General features: G+C 42.0%; 1 protein-coding gene and 1 long non-coding RNA gene across 3 annotated transcripts in view; both read left to right on the forward strand.

Annotated features, from left to right (window-relative positions):
- LOC141774551 (uncharacterized) overlaps positions 1 to 13,930 on the forward strand; it is a 43,599-nt gene that overhangs the window by 3,975 nt on the left and 25,694 nt on the right. The gene's annotated exons all lie outside the window — the stretch shown is intronic.
- Positions 643 to 11,775, forward strand: LOC141774546 (protein NLRC3-like). Of its 2 annotated transcripts, XM_074647295.1 has the most exons (10): positions 643 to 1,224; positions 1,476 to 1,505; positions 3,497 to 3,655; positions 5,183 to 5,261; positions 5,424 to 5,652; positions 5,807 to 7,610; positions 7,708 to 7,881; positions 8,271 to 8,444; positions 10,431 to 10,477; positions 10,617 to 11,775. In XM_074647295.1, exons 2-10 carry the CDS (start codon positions 1,498 to 1,500, stop codon positions 11,156 to 11,158), a joined length of 3,216 nt encoding a protein of 1,071 aa, XP_074503396.1. In that variant the 5' UTR covers positions 643 to 1,224; positions 1,476 to 1,497; the 3' UTR covers positions 11,159 to 11,775. The 2 variants fall into 2 exon arrangements, with proteins under 2 accessions (XP_074503396.1, XP_074503394.1); XM_074647293.1 differs by lacking the exons at positions 643 to 1,224; positions 1,476 to 1,505; positions 3,497 to 3,655 and adding an exon at positions 4,454 to 4,554.

Genomic DNA, 13,930 nt, shown 5'->3' on the forward strand with positions numbered 1-13,930 from the left:
TAGTTAGGTTTAGGCAACAAAACTACTTAGTTATGTTGAGGCAGCAAAACTACTTAGTTAGGTTTAGGCAACAAAACTACTTAGTTAGGTTTAGGCAACAAAACTACTTAGTTATGTTGAGGCAACAAAACTACTTAGTTAGGTTTAGGCAACACAACTACTTAGTTAGGTTTAGGCAACAAAACTAGTTAGTTATGTTGAGGCAGCAAAACTACTTAGTTAGGTTTAGGCAACAAAACTACTTAGTTAGGTTTAGGCAACACAACTACTTAGTTATGTTGAGGCAACAAAACTACTTAGTTAGGTTTAGGCAACAAAACTACTTAGTTATGTTGAGGCAGCAAAACGACTTAATTAGGTTTAGGCAACAAAACTACTTAGTTGTGTTGAGGTAATAAAACCTTCCGGCCTTCATCCTGTCCACAGAAGACATCACCTAGACTTGTGTTGTCCTTTACTCAGCACTTTTCACATGTTGTCCACCTCTAAACGTTACACAGAGAGATTATCTGTAAAGATATTTTGACCTGTTTCCTCTGGATAACTGAAATGTGTCAAACAATCTTCTTCCCTCATATCATTTTAACTCACTGTTGTTCTCTCTCTCTTATCGAGTCTCTTTCTCTAAATGTGGCGTCATGTCTGAATGAGGCTGTAAGGAACATCAACATAAGTCTCCTTTGTCTGAATGACTAAATGGTGTCATTTTATCAAATACATGAAAACAGCAACGTTATGTATTTTGAAAGGGGCTTTTAAGACCCAGTCTGGTCCCAGTCTAACTCCTCTGGTTTAAATGGACCAGAACCACTGATGGTTTTTATCTCTAACATGTCAACAATATGAAATCTTCCTGCTGGCTTCATTTCCAACCCTGGAGGTGAATTCATGTCCTCTTTTAAATCCAATAACAGTGTTTTAGTCAGTGATAAGGAGCTTTATATGTTCAGGGTCGTACCAGTGTGTCAGAGTCGCAGCAAGAAGCTGCTGTGAGTTAAACTTTAACATGAATCATATAAAGTCATATAAACAATCAGCAGTTGATCTTTGAACTGAGTGCTGCAGGTTCAGACTGGTTTATTAAAGTGTTTGAGTGTGACAGCAGCCTGCAGACACAGAGGACCGATGAAGAAACAGAGGAACAGAACAGAAAACTCTTCTTCTACACAGACCTGGTCCAGACAGCAGAGAGCTGCTGTGTTGAAGTTCATGAGAAGAAACTGAGTAAGTGGAACTTTGATTCATTCCAGTCTCTCATGTTTTATGAAAAACAAGCTGTTCTCTGTTGGTTCATGTGTTGACCTCCTGTCTTTGATAATGACTCTACAGCACAATGTTTATCTGACAACAAATACTTGAAACTACAGCTCGCTGTCTTTAAAGTTTACATGTAGAAACAGATTTGATTTCCTGATGAGACACAAATCAAATGAGACTGAAGACTAATGATGAACCCGTCTATCTGTCTTCATCAGGTGGCTGCAGGTTATCACCAACATGAAAAGGTATCACACTCAACACTTCACATTACATTTGATACTGTTTTACCCTTCAACATATTCATTCTTATTAACTTGCTGTTTACTGTCTTTCTGCTCGGTTACTTGAACATTGACTTATAATAAACCTTTAAATCTATAAAACAGATACAGACGTTAGATTGAATTGTGATACTGGATTTCAGTTTGGACTTTGATACTTCACGTATTTTATGAAGGCTCATATTTCATGTTTATTGAGGTCTCTGTTGGTCAAAGTGCTCTCATAGATCAACTGATTATTTCTACTGTATTAATCAATAACTTGATAAACTCAATGACAATGTGTTATTATGATGAGTCTTTAAAATAGGAACCAATCTATGCAGAGAAGTCTGGGGACTAGCTCCAGAGATCCGGGGACTAGTTGCACAAGTCTAGGGACTAGTTGCAGAGGTCAAGGTACTAGTTGTAGACATCTGAGGAGTTACAGAGATCTAGGGAGAAATTAAGTGGACAAGGGAATAGTGGCAGAGATCTGGGGACTAGTTGCAGAGATCTGCGGGCTAGCTGCAGAGATCGGGACTAGCTGCAGAGATCTAGGGACTAGCTGCAGAGGTCTGAGGACTAGCTGCAGAGATCTAGGGACTAGCTGCAGAGATCTGAGGACTAGTTGCAGAGGTCTAGGGACTAGCTGCAGAGGTCTAGGTACTAGCTGCAGAGGTCTAGGGACTAGCTGCAGAGGTCTAGGGACTAGCTGCAGAGGTCTAGGGACTAGCAGCAGAGATCTAGGGACTAGCTGCAGAGGTATAGGGACTAGCTGCAGAGGTCTAGGGACTAGCTGCAGAGGTCTAGGGACTAGCTGCAGAAGTCTAAGGACTAGCTGCAGAGGTCTAGGGACTAGCTGCAGAGGTCTAGGGACTAGCTGCAGAAGTCTAAGGACTAGCTGCAGAGGTCTAGGGACTAGCTGCAGAGATCTAGGGACTAGCTGCAGAGGTCTAGGAACTAGCTGCAGAGGTCTAGGGACTAGCTGCAGAAGTCTGTTTATCTGCTTTATTACTTGAACATTGACTCATAATAAACCTATAAATATATAAAACAGATACAGAGGTTAGATTTAATTCTGATACTGGACTTCAGTTTGGACTTTGATACTTATTATTTATATTTTATAAGGGCTCATATTTCATGTTTATTGAGGCGAAATGTTTATTTATTTTTATTACAGGGCTGTGTTGATACTCAATTCTGATTGGTTAATCACGGCGTTCTGAGGCCTGTAATTTCTTCATAGCAGACTGTTGCTATGGGCGCAGCTCTGATGTCGGACTAATGGCTGATCGTTTTTGAGTCAAATTATTGATTTCTTAAGTAATTAGCCGTGTAATAAGATGGATAATGTTCAGCTAGCAGGTTATTGTTGTGAAAGAATCCCAGACGGGGCGATGCTGCGATTCTTTCACAATAATGACCAGCTCGCTGTACATTATCCCTTACATATCATATATATACTGTACATCACATTATGTGTCTGTTATGCTGTCTGAAACAGCAGACTGATCACATGTTGCATAAATTGTTCATACAAATGCTGTTCGAGCCCTTTAGACAAACTCTGAGATGGATCAAAGGTCCAACACTTTGACATATGACATGCTGTATCCATGGCAACGATTGAAGTCCTCATGTTAACCCTTTGGTCCCAGCAGTGTCCCAGTCTTAACCTGATTACAGTGAGCATTTAAACACATCACAGTGTAACTGAAGTCTGTGGAGGGCTCAGTGTGCAGGTCCAGAGGTTGGAGGTTTGTGTTTCAACAGCAGCTACTGAGCTCCCCCTGGTGGTCAGTGAGGTTTACAGCTGGTCTCAGAGTTCCTGTCAGTCCACGATGATCCTGTGAGATGGAGCACAGATCATGTCCAGCTGTGACGGTTTCATATTATATATCTCCATGTCACAAAGACTACCCTGAGAATGTTTCTAAATGTGTGAGCTTTGATGAATTGGTTTCTATCAGGATCCATAAGAGACCAGACTGTCCTGAACCTGAACCTGAACCTGAACCTGAACCTGAACCTGAACCTGAACCTGAACCCAGCTGTGTGTCCATGAGGAGTGACCAGTCTATGGATCAACATATATTATTCAAAGATGGAGGCCAATCTGTCGATCAGAGGTGAGAATTTCAAACTTTTAATGAAAACAAAAATGATGATGATATAAGTTGTTAGGGAACTTAAATATAGGAAAGGACACTCAGTTAAAACTCGCTGCTTTGACACCACGTCCGTCCTGTTTTCTTCCTAAATGGACGGCATTACTATTCAACCATTATGGTCACCCCACAGCAGCATTTCCTGCAAACTGCACTGAATACAGCTTTAAAATATACATTGAGACATTCAAAATGTGACCAAAAATGACCAGTAAACAAATACACTACATACAGTAGGTGTACTGACAGGTTTTATCTCAGTGTTTTGTGGGTGCAATGCAGAATTTATCTTATATCTCTATCAGTAGGAAGCTGGAAGAACCTGAACCCAGCTGTCTGTCCATGAGGAGTGACCGGTCTATGGATCAACGTATATTCTTCAAAGATGGACACTACTCTGTTGATCAAAGGTGAGAAATTCAAACTGATAATGAAAACAAAAATGATGATGATATCAGATGTTAGGGAATTTAAAGGACACTCAGTTAAATCTAGCTGCCTTTACACCACGTCTGTCCTGTTTTCATCCTAAATGGACGGCATTATGGTCACCCCACAGCATAATTTCCTGCACACTGCACTGAATACAGCTTTAAAATATACAGTACATTGAATGAAACATTGAATTCAAACAAAATGTGACCAAAAATGACCAGGACACAAATATACTGCGTACAGTAGGTGTATTAAATCACTGACGGGTTTTGTCTGTGTGTTGTGGGTGCAATGCAGAATTTTTCTTGTGCTTCTATCAGCAGGAAGCTGGAAAAGCCTGAACCCGGCTGTGTGTCCATGAGGAGTGACCAGTCTATGGATCAACGTATATTCTTCAAAGATGGACGCCACTCTGTTGATCAAAGGTGAGAATTTCAAGCTGATAATTAAGCCACCAGCAGCTCCCACTGTCAGACTTCTTCTGGTGTTAGGAAAAGTCCAGATTTCCCCAGCTGAGGCTCCATGCCAAAAGGATATTTATTTGACTCTACATACATGTGAGCAAACTATTTCTCAAAGTTGTTGATAAAAGGTGAGGATCTCAAACTCTTAATGAAAACAAAATGATGTGTTTTTATCGGTTGTGAGATCTCCAGTTTTGAAACCTTTACTGACTCAGTTGAGGATGAAGTTCAGACTGGGAGCTGCCCAGTGTAACCAGTCTGACACTAAGCAGCTCCACTGGAGCAACTTGAGGTTGTTGGTGCTTTGCTCCAGGGCACTTCAGCAGTGTGCATATGGAGGGGTTGGTGAGAGCTGTTAGGACTAAACCAAACTGACTGGTGAAGGAAACAGTGAGCTGAAAGCTACTAACAGCTGCAGACTGAGCTGTTGATTCTCCGTGGGATCAGCAGGACTAGTAAACCTTTACCACTACAGGGAGTCATCTGATTCAATGTTCACATCCAAACATCACTTCATGGACCTTTACCTTGTGTTTGTCTCTGTGTGGACAGACATCATATGAACTAATTCTTCAAGATTCCTTGACAGAGTAGACCAGCAGAGCTCAGAGGTTCCCAGTGGTCAGTCTGCCCAGCAGCATCGAACACACCTGGACTCCATATTTATGGTATGTACATGTACAACAACTACTTTTACATCTATTCTGTTCACAATCATCTCCATGCTGCTCTTTTTAGACCAGTGGATTGTCAATCTGTCCAACATGGATCTGATGTTTGGCTCTATGATTTTAGTTTGATTGTGTCATTCATATAATATTCTGTTCCAGCTGCTGGAGGAGAACATCGTCACTTTTGTGAAGAACGAGCTGAAGACGATCCAGAAGGTTCTGAGTTCAGATCACCCAGAATGCTTAGAAAGTCAGAGGGATGATGAGGAGGTGTTGGACGGTAAGGATGAAGAGCAGAGGAGGAGCAGCAGAGAGGCTTTTCTGAAGATCACATTGCACCTCCTGAGGAGAATGAAGCAGGAGGAGCTGGCTGACTGTCTGCAGAGCAGTAAGAGGATTTCTCTAAAGATTTAACATGCTGGATAAATGGGACGTTTACTAATGTCTCAAGAGATGGACCAAAATATATTCATATACTCATTCTTTGACGAACTGAAATGTTCAAATATTTCTTATTGATCTTCTTTGTTGTGTTCATTCAGGAAGTTATTCTGGAGTTTGTCAGCGTGAACTCAAATCTAACCTGAAGAAGAAGTTCCAGTGTGTGTTTGAGGGGATCGCTAAAGCAGGAAACCCAACTCTTCTGAATCAGATCTACACAGAGCTCTACATCACAGAGGGAGGGACTGCAGAGGTCAATGATGAACATGAGGTCAGACAGATTGAAACAGCATCCAGGAAACTACACAGACCAGAAACAACAATCAGACAAGAAGACATCTTTAAAGCCTCACCTGGAAGAGATGAACCAATCAGAACAGTGATGACAAAGGGAGTGGCTGGCATCGGGAAAACAGTCTTAACACAGAAGTTCACTCTGGACTGGGCTGAAGACAAAGCCAACCAGCACATACAGCTCATATTTCCATTATCTTTCAGAGAGTTGAATGTGCTGAAAGAGAAAAAGTACAGCTTGGTGGAACTTGTTCATCACTTCTTTACTGAAACCAAAGAAGCAGGAATCTGCAGGTTTGAAGAGTTCCAGGTTGTGTTCATCTTTGACGGTCTGGATGAGTGTCGACTTCCTCTGGACTTCCACAACAATAAGATCCTGACTGATGTTACAGAGTCCACCTCAGTGGATGTGCTGCTGACAAACCTCATTAGGGGTAAACTGCTTCCCTCTGCTCGCCTCTGGATAACCACACGACCTGCAGCAGCCAATCAGATCCCTTCTGAGTGTGTTGACATGGTTACAGAGGTCAGAGGGTTCACGGACCCACAGAAGGAGGAGTACTTTAGGAAGAGATCCAGAGATGAGGAGCAGGCTGACAGCATCATCTCCCACATCAAGACATCACGAAGCCTCCACATCATGTGCCACATCCCGGTCTTCTGCTGGATCACTGCTACAGTTCTGGAGGAGGTGTTGAAGACCAGAGAGGGAGGAGAGCTGCCCAAGACCCTGACTGAGATGTACATCCACTTCCTGGTGGTTCAGTCCAAAGTGAAGAACATCAAGTATGATGGAGGAGCTGAGACAGATCCCCACTGGAGTCCAGAGAGCAGGAAGATGATTAGGTCTCTGGGAAAACTGTCTTTTGAGCAGCTGCAGACAGGCAACCTGATCTTCTATGAATCCGACCTGACAAAGTGTGGCATCGATATCAGAGCAGCCTCAGTGTACTCGGGAGTGTTCACACAGATCTTTAAAGAGGAGAGAGGACTGTACCAGAACAAGGTGTTCTGCTTCGTCCATCTGAGTGTTCAGGAGTTTCTGGCTGCTCTTCATGTCCATCTGACATTCATCAACTCTGGTGTCAATCTGATGGCAGAAGGACAAACAACCTCCTGGTGGTCTAAAGTCTTCAGAGAGAAACCTGAACCAACCCATCTCTACCAGAGTGCTGTTGACAAGGCTTTACGGAGTCCAAATGGACACCTGGACTTGTTCCTCCGCTTCCTCCTGGGTCTTTCACTAGAGAACAATCAGACACTCCTACGAGGCCTGCTCACACAGACAGGAAGTAGCTCACAGACCAATCAGAAAACAGTCCAGTACATCAAGAACAAGATCAACAAGGATCTCTCTGCAGAGAAAAGCATCAATCTGTTCCACTGTCTGAATGAACTGAATGATCGTTCTCTAGTGGAGGAGATCCAACAGTCCCTGAGTTCAGGAAGGCTCTCCACAGATAAACTGTCTCCTGCTCACTGGTCAGCTCTGGTCTTCATCTTACTGTCATCAGAAAAAGATCTGGACGTGTTTGACCTGAAGAAATACTCTGCTTCAGAGGAGGCTCTTCTGAGGCTGCTGCCAGTGGTCAAAGCCTCCAACAAAGCTCTGTAAGTACAGAGATAGTTGGATTCATATATCATACATTAAATACTCTGCTGCCTTTTCAACTTATTACTTGTTTTTTCTTCATTATTTTCTCTTCAGGCTGAGTGACTGTAACCTCTCAGACAGAAGCTGTGAAGCTCTGTCCTCAGTTCTCAGCTCCCAGTCCTCTAGTCTGAGAGAGCTGGACATGAGTAACAGCAACCTGCAGGATTCAGGAGTGAAGCTGCTGTCTGCTGGACTGAAGAGTCCAGACTGTGCCCTGGAAACTCTCAGGTTAGGATTCATCAACATGTTCAACTGATGGGCAATTAAATCCTGATTTACATTAATGCATAAACTCCCAACTGTCATAAGATTGTCTCTGCTTATATGATTCAAACCAGTTGAGTTAATTAAGTTTTAATCTCTGTACATGAAAATGTTTTATATCCTTTTTCTCACTCTGTTGGGACTTGAAACATTAGAGAGGAAACAGAGAGCTACCAGTAATGTTGTCAGATTGTTGATTGACATTAGTGGGTGTTTGGTTGTGACTAGAAAAAGCTCAGTAATAATGTTAATGTAACCCCACAGTAGCCGGCAGTATCACAGTACTGCAGTAACTTTCCAGCCCTCATTACCCTCAGATTATGTGACATGTGTGTTGTTTTGTGTGTTTGCAGGCTGTCAGGCTGTCTGATCACAGAGGAAGGCTGTGCTTCTCTGGCCTCAGCTCTGAACTCCAACCCCTCTCATCTGAGAGAGCTGGACCTGAGCTACAATCATCCAGGAGCCTTAGGAGGGAAGCTGCTGTCTGCTGGAATGGAGGATCCACACTGGAAACTGGACAATTTTAGGTATGAAGAGGCCTGCTGCAGCCACAGACAATCAGTCTGATAGAGGAGGTAGAGCTGGGAACTTTTTCTATGTCACACTGTCAGCCTGGCTCATATAACCCTGACACACCAAGCTGACCTCAAACAACCAGAGCTGATAAACACTGACTCATCAAACTATTTGTGTCCCACATCAGACCATCAATACAGACAGAAGTAGTCAGGGAACAGTAGCCAAAACAGGGAGGTAAGGTGATGAAATGCTGTCTTTCTGGAGCGTTGTCTTGTTTCAACATCAGAAAATAGGATAGTTGTGTATCCTGATACGTTGTCAGGCATCATGGTGGGTTGACATGCGTCAATGTTGTCACACTGCAAGTTTGTGGGTTCATATCAAACAATAGTTGGATGTTTTGATGCTCTTCATCTGTCACCAGTGTGTGTTGCCATTTAGTCCAGAAACGATTGTGAAGACACAAACAAACAAAAAAAGACCATTTCCATGTAACAGTCAATCTGTTTCAACGTTCTTGATAAATCATCACAATAGGAATGTTTTGCTGTTTTAAAGGAGTTTATCTTTACCAGGTTTTGGTTTGTTTTGCACTGAGAGCGAGTTCCCTGGCTGATAAGAGTCGACTTGTTGCAGGACTCGCCACAGAAACTACGGTGACAGTCAGCCACAGACGCTCAATGAAGAGCCAACAGCTGATTGTGGACATGGTGTGTCAGAGCCCAAGAGGTTTATTTAGGACAGGACCAACACTATAGGGGGATGCAGGAAGTGCTCTGTGGCTGCAGAAAGACTTGAACTTTAATATCTTCACCTCCAGATAATAAAAAACAGTTTTGACTGTTGCTAGGAGACGGGATGTGAACAGTGTCAAAGTCAGACACAATGAAAAAATAAACGTTAGGTTTTTTCCCGCCTTTACTGCTGCATAGTATTTGCTGTTGGATGTAATGATGAAATGAAACTAAGAGTGTCTGTCTCCACAGTAAATCATCTGTTGAGTGTTTGATGGTTATTTATTTGTGCTTCAGAACGTAACCGCCGTGAAACAATCAGACAGCTGTGCGGTCTGTCTCTTCGACCGCTCGCCCTCTCAGCTCGCTAACACAAACTCTTTGTTTTTTCTCTCTGTCTTCATTAAAATGAGTCGTGAGGCCGACAGCAGATTCTAACTTTACTTTTAATGTTATCAACAAAGAGAAATGCTCTCCCCTCGTCCTAAAATGGTCCTAAATCAACATTAGAGTATTTCCTTGTTTTAGGAATGAAGCGGTACAGTTGAAGCAGCGGCGTTGTGTGTGTTTGACAAATCAGTGACGGTCATCCATGCAAAACTGACCCTGAAAGTTCCTACTACCCCCGACCACCAGGGCCTTTTTGGGGAGTTAAAAAGACTCTCAGACTCTGGTCCCTGGTCCCTGCAATCGAAATGCAATGAGTTCCTCAAAAGGTTTCTAGTACCGGGGGAAAGTTCCTGTGGTGGAAATGAGGCTTTACTTTCATCAGGTGACACAAACACAGACTTCTGATGAATCATCATGTTGCTCTGTAACTGCTGGATGTGTAAGCAGCTGGTTGATATCATGTTAGACACAACTACTCTATAAGCTGATAATATGTCAGATGTTGTGTGTACAGCTTGTTTTCACTGAACCACAAGTGGACAAAGAAATCAGTTGATGCAGTTTCAAACATTTGATTTACTGACTGACTGACTGGTTGAGGAAACTGAGTCTGAAATGTATGATGATTGGCAATATAATACTGATAATATTATATCATGAATAAGTGAACATAATGAGCTGTAGTCATCGGCCAATCAGAAGAAGCTCCACTGAACTAAAAGAATAGCAGCTGATTAATAACAAGTGCTCCATGTGAACATGTGAGTCCATTTGTGTAGAATAACAAAGCTGTGCGTATGAGAGCGATGTAATGTCCATGTTTCCATGCTGAAAGAGGAAGTGCTGCTCTGACCCCCCTCCTCCTTTCAGGGTGGAGCCTGCTGGAGTCCGATGGTTGACACCAGGTCTGAGGAAGTGTAAGTGTGTTTTTAATTTGATTTATGAAACATTCAACCAGCATCAATCTGTGACATCACTCATTCAAATCTCTGATTTCATCATCAAAGATGATTGATTAATAACTGCAGCTGTATTGTGTCTTGTTCTCTCCATCAGATTCCTGTGAACTCACACTCGACACAAACACAGTAAACAGAAACCTCAAACTGTCTGACAACAACAGGAAGGTGACATGTGTGGAGGAGGTTCAGTCATATCCTGATCATCCAGACAGATTTGACTGGTGTCCTCAGCTGATGTGTAGAAATGGTCTGACTGGTCGCTGTTACTGGGAGGTCGAGTGGAGAGGAACTGTTTATATATCAGTGAGTTACAGAGGAATCAGCAGGAGAGGAGACAGTAACGACTGTGTGTTTGGATGGAATGATCAGTCCTGGAGTCTGAAGTGCTCTGATGGTGGTTACTATGTCTGGCACAATAACAGAAAGACATCCTTCTCCTCCTCCACCTCTTCCTCCTCTGGTAGAGTAGCAGTGTATGTGGACTGTCCTGCTGGCACTCTGTCCTTCTACAGAGTCTCCTCTGACACACTGATCCACCTCCACACCTTCAACACCACATTCACTGAACCTCTTTATCCTGGGTTTGGGTTCAGGTTTTGGTCTGGGTCTGGTTCAGTGTCTCTGTGTTCTCTGTAGGAGGGAGAGTCTCCTCCTGTTAGAGAAACGCTCTCACTGCCGACCAGATAGTTCAGTCTGTACCGGATCACACACAGCTGATGTTAGTTCGTACCAACCTGATCTCTCAGTGGTTGGAAATGCAGTTGGAGCAGGTGAGGGGTACCTGAGCTGGGCTGGACTCTGGGAGGGTTGGGAGCTCTCTGGGACTTGTGGTGTTGCTGATGGACGGCTGAAAGAGCTGAGCGAGGTCGATGTAATTACCTGAAATTATCTTTCTGAGAAATTGTGAAACATTTTTTTTTTACTTTGTGTATAAAACTGAACTTTGTTGATTTGTGTGAAGAAACACCTTCGAATGTCAAACAAGAGTCTTTCAGGATCAAATTCAGCATCTGTGAAAAAAATACTTCCAACTTGTAAAGAGTTGGTTTGATTAGAACAAACTAAATTAATCATCTTTGGTCATCGTGTAACAAATGAACAAACTTTGATAAGTGATGTTGAAATAAAAAGAAATCAAAGTTTTAGGATGATTCTAGATAATAAATGATGGAAATCACATATAAATCATGTCAAAGCAAAAATCACAACACTGTATAAAATGGAGGATTTGTTAAATAAAGCTTCATAATTCACATTGTATTGTTCACTTTTACTTCCATACTTCACTGACTGTGTGATCATTTGAGGAAACTCATAGAAACAAATCAGATTTTTATATTTCAGAAGAGACACAAAAGAAGTTTGAACCAAACTACTGATCAAGAACCAACTCAGCTGTTTATTAAATGAAAGGCTGTGAAATTCAGAGAGTTGGTGGATTTTCAAACAGCACAGATCAGGTATAAAATGAGAAACTAATGAGGACCTGAAAGAGTCCACATGATTTGAGAGGAATCTGCAGGTTTAAGGACTGATGTAAAATCATTTGTGTTAAAGAGGTGAACTTGTGGAGCAGCTGTAGTGAGGAAATCAATCATAAAGAATCATTTAATGAACAAATATAAAAGTGGTGTTAGTATAGTAGAGATAGTGTCACATTAGTCTGATGTTAACAGCCAAAAGACTCAATAATCTGCAGCTATTCACTAAATAAATCTTTTCTATTCTACTCAACAGTTTTTTTCTTCTTAGTGTAAAAATTTGAATTTCACTTCATTCTCCCTCCAAAGTTTTCCTCCAGTGGCCAGAGTGAGTAACTGCAGCACTCTCCATACAACACTGTTCATATTAATACACACATCCACACAACAGGATACTAGCATTTCCTGTGAATCCTTTCAGAATAAAGTCCCCCACTTCCTGTCTGTGTTCCAGTGTGTAGCAGCAGAATGCAACACATTTCGGTCCTATAAACACCAGAGAAGAAGAGACACAATCTATTTCTGACTTTCTGAACTACTGAGCAGAACTGACATGATGTATCATTTAAAAAGTCCACACATCAGGACAAAATCATCTCTAACTGTTGATATTTGGATGATTTCCAAACATTGAAAACAGCCTGTAATCTGAGTCACTTCAACTGACAGGATGCACTTTATGTTTGTGGCACCAGAGGGCGCCAAATCCTCCTCCATGACGAGTAGCACTCGTCCTTTAAAGGAGATCTCAGCTCCATTATTCAGTCATTCTTCTCCAAAACAACCATCAGGACATTCAACAGTGGTTTTAACTTTTGATATCAAAGACAAACCATCAGTATGTCATTCACACAAGACACATTTCTTTCTCTGGTCAATGTGTCAAACATTTCCACCAATTATGAGCTACTTGTACTTTACAGGAGTATTTCCATGTTGAACTACTTGTGCTACATCTCAGAGGTACATGTTGTACTTTTACTGCACTAGTCAGGTGGAAGGTGGGTGGAGCTGTGCTGGGAATTATGGGATGTCACCAAATTATCTGCACCAATGATAAGTAGGTAAATTGCCCCGCCCCAACAGGTAGCCTGAAACCAGATCAACAAGGTGGAGTGATGAATAAAAACACTCTCATGTCAGTCTCTGTTGTCTTAATGAATGTTTTTATTCAAGTTGTGGCCAAGAAGCAAAACTCTACACAACAGTGACTGCAAAGGTTTCTGATTGATCATCTGTTCCATACTAGTCTACATATATACAAGAAAACAAGGTGACAAAGAGGGCCGTGCATGGACCCTTTAAACTATCTGGTCTGGGGCCTGTTTCACAAAAGCAGAATAAAGATATCCAGGATAAGAGAGAAAGCGAGGCTTGACCTAGTCTAGTCAGTTCATCCTGGCTTAATTGGTTTCACGAAGGCCGAGCCAGGCTGAGGAGGAGCGGCTAGGTTGAGCCAGGTGTAAATAATTCAGATGGATGCGCGTTCACTGCTTTCCTCGATAGACCAAGAGGTCGAGCTCAGATCTACTGATGCTGAAATGGAGTAAACACTTTTAATGGAAGATTAGGAGGAAGTTAAGCATATAATATGTAGAAAAGGAGATACGGTCGTCGGCTGCTGTAATAAAACAGCAAGATAAAAACGTAGCAGACAATAGCAGACCGACTCAATGCGTACGCAGCCTAAATATAGCCTATAACGTTACATTCACTCACCACTGCTGTTAACTGAAACCGTCATAATTAAACCATTCAAGGAGTTACAGTCACTTCACCTTAAAAGTGAGCGGTGGAAGTTAATATATTATTTAGGAAATTTACCATGAAGATTAATTACAACCACTAATCCACAATGCTAGAATGCAACGATACCATATACTGCATATATAACAATGATTAATACATTATGTTACATACTGTACAT

Source organism: Sebastes fasciatus, chromosome 9 (assembly GCF_043250625.1).
Source record: "Sebastes fasciatus isolate fSebFas1 chromosome 9, fSebFas1.pri, whole genome shotgun sequence".
Taxonomy (NCBI): Eukaryota; Metazoa; Chordata; class Actinopteri; order Perciformes; family Sebastidae; genus Sebastes; species Sebastes fasciatus.